At 28.5% G+C, this 7,099-nt stretch overlaps 1 protein-coding gene across 3 annotated transcripts in view; it reads left to right on the forward strand.

Moving 5' to 3' along the window:
• Positions 1-6,160, forward strand: part of LOC107436814 (phospholipid scramblase 2) — a 102,226-nt gene extending 96,066 nt beyond the window's left edge. For all 3 annotated transcript variants that reach the window (XM_087150249.1, XM_087150247.1, XM_087150248.1), the window contains 3 exons: positions 1,335-1,496; positions 3,407-3,470; positions 5,967-6,160. In XM_087150249.1, the coding sequence (XP_087006375.1) occupies positions 1,335-1,496; positions 3,407-3,463 (219 nt within the window). In that variant the 3' untranslated portion in view covers positions 3,464-3,470; positions 5,967-6,160. The remainder of the gene's footprint in view (positions 1-1,334; positions 1,497-3,406; positions 3,471-5,966) is intronic.
• The last annotated feature ends 939 nt before the right edge of the window (positions 6,161-7,099 follow it).

Genomic DNA, 7,099 nt, shown 5'->3' on the forward strand with positions numbered 1-7,099 from the left:
TTAATGAGGGAGACGGAAAGTGTGTACGTGAATAAAAAGTAACAAAAAAAATTTACTTTGTTGACTAAAGTAGGAATTGACTTTTTTTTTTAATATTACTTATTTTTCTTCTTTTTGTTCATAAGGTAGATATTTTTCGCAAAACACAGATCACTTTCTTTTCAAATATACGATTATTATAGCTTTATACAAGAACATTTTGTTACGTGTTATTCGTAATGAAATAGATAATTACCTATATTTGAGAAATAACCATCAAGGAATACAGACCGTGAGACTTAATAAGATGAAATGAATTAAGAATAATTTACTTGTTGACGAGAATTGTAATAATTCAGATGTTGTTAACGTATGCCTGTTTAGGCCGACGGGTGCAATTGTTCTTGTTTTCAAGTGGCACCATCTATGGTTAAGAATTAGACTTCTACCACACCCATACGCCACACCCGTTTTTAGGGTGAACCCATTCATTCATCCAAAGATCGTAATTTTGACCTGAATCAGAGAACGATCGATCTCCAATCCAGTACCCCCAGAGGTATTGATTTGTTATGGGAAACAATTCAAATGGGAAACAGTTTTAGTAGCTATTTCATGAGTTTTTTTTTATTTTTGAAAATGTCAACAAAAATGTAAAGATTTATGTCTGGCAACATGAAATGTTTCTCTCTCTCTCCGTCTTTTTTTTCGCTAATTTTGATTGACATCTACTCAAACGCGAGCGCGTCCCAAAAAAATAATTTCTTATTTACAACAATTGATAAATAGTTACAATGTCAAGCAAAAAGAGCTGGAAAAAATGACGAAATAACATTCAAATTCTTAATAACTTCAGAAAAAATTCGATATTTCAAAACGAAGTTTGCGTTGAGTTCCAGAACAAAAATGGCTCTTTCAGCACGTCCAATTTTAACTCCGCTGTTGCGTTTGAGTGGCTCACTTCCAAACAATAATTTTTCATATCTGTATTTATTATTCCCTTAAATCTGATGTTATTCAGGTTTAAGAGAAGCAGTAATTCATCATTGAAATTGCTTTAACTCACAAGATCAATTGTTGCTGAAATTTTGATTATGGATGGGAAAATGTATTCAAACTACTCTTTTGTTTTTGTTTATTTTTTAGTGATTATTAAACTGTTTTTCATAAACTTTAAAAATATTAAAATATATACTTATGTATAATTAGATGGCTAGAAAAAAATATATAAATGGGACACCAGTGTCCCACATGTGCCAAAGGGTTAAAGTAACTCCTCTGATTTCCATTTGTGTACTTTTTTTGTATAGATGTCTTATTATTTCTCTTGTGCTAATGACATTTTGACGATTTAGGTGCTCGATGCTAAGAGCGGTGTCGATGTTGGCAAAATAACGAAAAAGTGTTCAGGGGTGTTGGATGAAGCCCTCTCTGACGACAGTCAATTTGGTTTAACTTTTCTCACAGAGTTAGATGTAAATCAGAAAGCGATGCTCTTGGGAGCACTTTTTCTTATTGTAAGTATATTGTTTTTCATGCATATGTTCACATTTTTTATGTCACTTTTTCTTATTGATATAGTATATAGTGTTTCTCATGCATATGTTCATATTTTTCTCATGTCACTTTTTCTTATTGTAAGTATAGTGTTTCTCATACATATGTTCACAATTTTCTTATCACTTTTTCTTATTGTAAGTTGTGTTTCACATGTATATGTTCACAATTTTAGCAGCCTAAAAAAAGAAAGTAATTTCATTTTTATCAAACATAAAATAAAGGCGCATCATCTTTGTAATAAACTTCTTCTATCATCAACGAAAAATTCCCCTAGCGTTTTTTTAGTAGCCATACAGCCTTTTATATTTTAGGTCTGAAAACAAAAATTATTTTCTTTTTAGCCGACTTAAAAAACGTAGTTTTTAAGTGTATTTTCTTTTCCTTTACTTTTAGTTTGTTTTCCATTTATTGTTGAGATAATAAAATTCAATAAAGCATTTTTTGTCAAACATAAAATAATGGCGCACCACTTTCGTAATAACTATACTTCACTATACTTGGTAATAAACTTCATACTTTCGTAATAATACTATCGAAAAAATTCCCTACTTTTTTTAAAAGTTATTTAGCCTTTTATGTTTTAGGCCTGAAAAAAAAAATATTTTCTTCTTTTTAGTCCACTTGAGAAACGTAGTTTTTATGTATTTTTTGGTATATTTTCTTAAAGTTTATGTATTTTTTTGTCTTCTATTTATTATTGAGATAATAAAATTCACTAAAAGAGAAAGCATTTCGTCGGTTTGATAGATTGGAGTCATTTCGGACTTTTTTTATACAATTAACTAAGCATCACTGGTGTCAAATACTTACCGAAATGCGAACATACCATGATCAGAAAGGAAACAAGTAAAAATGAACAATTCCGAAAAAAAAAGCAATTCGGAACATAACTGCGCCATAACCCCTTCATTATTTTCTAAAAAATGCGTCGGAATTTCGAAACTTTATGAATCTCAAAACTATCTTTGTGTCAATCGAATTTCTAATAAGGGGTGAAAGCAAAAATGTTAGTAAAAATTTTAGTCGATTTTCTTTCTGAATTTTATTAGACTTTATAAACTTTTCTCAGCTATTTTTAGGGCTTATCGAGTGCTTGATCATATCCCGTTACCGTGAGACTTTTATGTAATATTTTTACTCAAAATGCGTAGGTTCAAAAATTCTAGAAAAGTTTAAATCTGTAAGTGTTTTTTAAGCTTGGAAATATATGGCGTATCAGCTACTATATTATACAACACGATGATGTTCTTTAGGGTTGGAAATCTGTAATTGTTTTTCATGGTTAGAAATATACGGTGTATAGCAGCTACTATATTATACAACAGGACAAGAAATAAATTGTGCATTTACAATGCAAATTTGAATGCTAATTGAATCAGCAAAGTGATATGAAGTAAACCTTTACTGAAAGCTGCAAACATGTTTCAAAATTTTATGCGAGGAATTTCAACTCAACTCACCCACTGATACTTTTATCCATTTCCTTGCTTAAGAATTTATCAGAGATGCCAAATTCTTACCAGGGTTAGCACAATCCCTTGTATTCAATATGGCCCAAGCGGAAAATCTGTTGAATACAAATCTGGAGAATAAGATGGCCATCCCTGTGCTCTAAGGCAATAAAAAATATAACTTTCACCATTCTTGAGTAGATTTAACTCAGTAGTCTGGGGCAGATTCCTGTTGGTAAACTAAATTTTTGTTTACAAAGAAGTAAAGCATCTACCAAAAGAGTTCGTGATATGTCGTAATAAAATCATTTGATTAAAATCTTTGACCAAACTATTTTTTGTTGCCTGTATCTCTATAAAGTGATATGGAATGTTTTTTTTCCCTCTTAATGTATCATACTTCTATTTTCCTCTAGGATTTTATGTACTATGAAAGTTATTTTTCTAGAGCCTGTAATGATGTGATCTGTTGAGATAGAGGTACTACTTTTCATATGTTATGCTTCTAAACGGTGCATATAGTCATTTAACTGGTTATGGTTCAACATTAAAACTTAATATGCGTGTATTTTTATTTTACAAAAAAAAAATGTGTTTCACCCGAATGTTTTTAGTGTTTAAAAATTTAGAACATAAAAATGAAGTAAAAAGAACTATTTTCCATAATATCATGAATGTAAAAGGATTTCCTTTAGATTGCTTATTTGTGCAACAATTACAAGCCACATCAAAATTGATTGGAATTTCGTTTCAAGTACTTACATATAAATTCGAAAACTTAGGAACATACTCTAAAATTGAGACGTTTTGAAATCTTCAAGTGTTAAAATTAATAATGTAATTTCATTGTTTCATATTTTAAAATTGGACATGAAATTTTCGAAACTGGAGAATAAAATTTAATCTTCGAAAATTCCATGGCTATTGTTTCATAATATGAAATTTAACAAAGTATATTCAAAACTTGAAAATAAAATTCATCTTTGAAAATTCTTTGGTGAATTGCGTTAGGAGAGGGGCAGAAAAGTATTAAAACGTCTCTCTTGCTTACCAAAACTGTACATTTATCACATTTTCGTCTTGTTGTCTGGTGAAAATGACCCAATCGATCAACCAGAGATTCTCCCCAAGAAACTATAATTTTTGCTTGGATCATTAACATAGTTAAAGGAGATAGAAAATTAAGACATTTATACAATAATGCTTGTCTCGAGAATATAAAAAGGTATGAAAAATTTCGAAACGATTAAAATTTCCTTAATAAACTTGGAGGTTTTCCCAATAATCACAAGGCGTCTAGTGCTCACTGAAAACTATTATAGTGGAAGATAAACTTTTGCCATAAAACACATTTTGTATTTTAAAAAAAAGTAATGAAGCTTTCTGGTCACTTCATTGATTTGACAATTCAAATAGATATAAAGAGTTGTACGATGTGTAAAAATTTATAACATTTAAGTGATTGCTGAACTAGGTGAAATTTCCCTACTTTGATGATAAGTTAATTTTAGTGTTTCATAATATTAAATTTACCAAAATATATTCGAAAGTTGAAAATAAAATTCATCTTTGAAAATTCCATGGTGAATTGCATTAGGGGAGGGACAGAAAAATATTAAAAATTCTCTTTGGTCTGATGAAAATGCCCCAATCGATCAACAAGAGATTCTTCCCAAGAAACTTAAATTTTGGCGAGGGTCATTAACATAATTAGATGAGATAGAAGTTAAACCAGTTAAAGTTAAGCACGGCTTAAAGTTAAACATTTCCAAACCTTGCTCACTTCCAAACAACGACAAAATACAAAAATTGACGAAATCGGTAGAATAGTTCCTGAGAAATCAAATTTCGAAAAATTATTTTTAAAACTCGATATTGCAGGATTTATTCACTGATTTTTCCCAAATTTTGTATTTTGTCATTAAAAATTTTATTCTTTAAAAATGTTATAAAAATGTATTTACTTAATAAATCAAAACTTTTTCTACTATTATTAAATGAATATTAAAAAATAATCAATATTTAGTAGAAGTAATTTTTTGTATGGAGTTATCTTTGGAAAAACAAATTTTATAATTGTAGACAAAAACTTTTCCAGTTTTCTTAAAAAGATAGTAGGATATTTTAAAGTATGCAAAGAGTGATATTAACATTAGGGGGCCCAAAATTTAAACCGCGTTTCTTACCAAACAATTAGGACCATATTTTCCAGTTTGAGGATTGTATTTTGCGGATATTAAAAATATATGGTCATGAAATACAGCAAGAAACACCGGTTCATTTATACGTTAAAGTTTACACACTTATTTATACACTTCCAAACATGGCTCACTATCAAAAAAATTTTTTTTTCAAATTTGCACCTTTCCGCCATTATTTAGATCCCAGAGAAACAATTATTCATCATTGAATTTTTTTAATTTGCGAAATCAATTATTGATAAATTTTTGAATAGGAATTAAAAAAATTCAATTTTATGATTTTATATTTTAGTACAAATATAATTCTGATAACATATTTTTTTACTTGCATTTAGATTGTTTTTATAATTAAAAAATATCACAATATATTTTACTTGTAATTAGAGCATCAGAAACAAACATATATACAAAGGACACCGGTGTCCCATTTGCGTCAGAGAGATACGGTTTAGCACATCCCCTTATACAAGTCTTTGGCAACTCTATTTATTGGATTAAAGTCTGGTGAATAGGGTGGTCATTCTTGGGCTGTAAGACAATCAGTGCACTTCACCATTTTTGAGTGTTTGTAGTCAATGTGCTCGATCAGAATCATAACGAAAGGCTAAATTTTGGTTTCCAAAGAAGTAAAGCAATATGTTGCGGAAAAAAAATTAAATTTTAATCTTTGTCTGTTCAAGTTATTTCTTGTCGTTCTGTATGAATTTTGTATACAATAATTTTATAATGTTTTGCTTATTCTCTTAATATGTCATGTTTCTTTTTTCTCTTCTAGGAATTGATGTACTATGAAGGATATTTTTCTGAATTCTGTTGTGATGTGACTATTTGTCATTTGCAGTATTGATTTTTCATGACGTCCAATTTTTCCTGCTCCATGTTCCTTCATAAGACTTGGCATGTCTTCACTTAATAAATAACTTGATATGTGTAAATATTTCCTTAACAACAAAATAAAACATTTTTAACCCTAAAGTTTTAATGATATATTTAAGCCATAAAAGAAAGAAATCAAAATAATTAATTTCTATCAAATCGTAAATTCCTTATTTGTGGAACAATAAAAAGCCACAAAGAATTGACAGTGCACAATTGAGGAATTGTGTTTAAAAAGCTTTTACATATACATTTGTAAAACTAGGAATATATTCAAAAAACAATTTCCAACTTACAAATAATAAGCGAATTTCCACAATATTATTTCATAATTTCATATTTTGAAATTTTACATCATTTTTTAAAATTTGGAAATTAAATTTATCCTTTAAAATTTCATGTTCAACATCTGTTACACCAAAAACTTTAAGAATTATACGTAATCATCCCAAACATTAAGCTTAAGGCAATTCCAGCTAACTTTCTTAGTCATTTGAATCATCTCGGCCAAACAACTCAAACGAAAACGTCGGAATTCCAAATCTCCAGAATGTCTTGCAAATATAACTAGCACAATTCCATCTAACTTTTTTTTATCCCTGCCAAACGAATCAAACAAAAACATCCAAGTTCACTAAATTTCAATAACTTTTGTTAAAATTATCTGATTTATATACAAAAAGTTTAGTTTAAAAACTCACAATTAATTATTATTTTCATAACTGCAAAAAAAAGGAATCAATTTTAAAGGAGAAAATATTTTTATATCTTTTTATAAACTCGAAATTTAGAAAATATTAGTATTAGAATATCCAAGAAGTCTTATAACAGTTTAAAAATATTATTTTTTTTAAATATATAATTAATTAATCCTGGAATTTGGTAATTCTATTTATTTTAATTTTTAAATTTTCGTATTCAAAACTTCATAGTATCAATAAAGACACTAGAATATTTAAGTGAATTATGTTCTAAGACTCACAACCACATATTGCACAATAAAAAAGGAACTTCAAAATTTAATATTTTTTT

This window comes from Parasteatoda tepidariorum, chromosome 8 (assembly GCF_982258835.1).
Source record: "Parasteatoda tepidariorum strain Cologne lab strain chromosome 8, Ptep-v5.0, whole genome shotgun sequence".
Taxonomy (NCBI): Eukaryota; Metazoa; Arthropoda; class Arachnida; order Araneae; family Theridiidae; genus Parasteatoda; species Parasteatoda tepidariorum.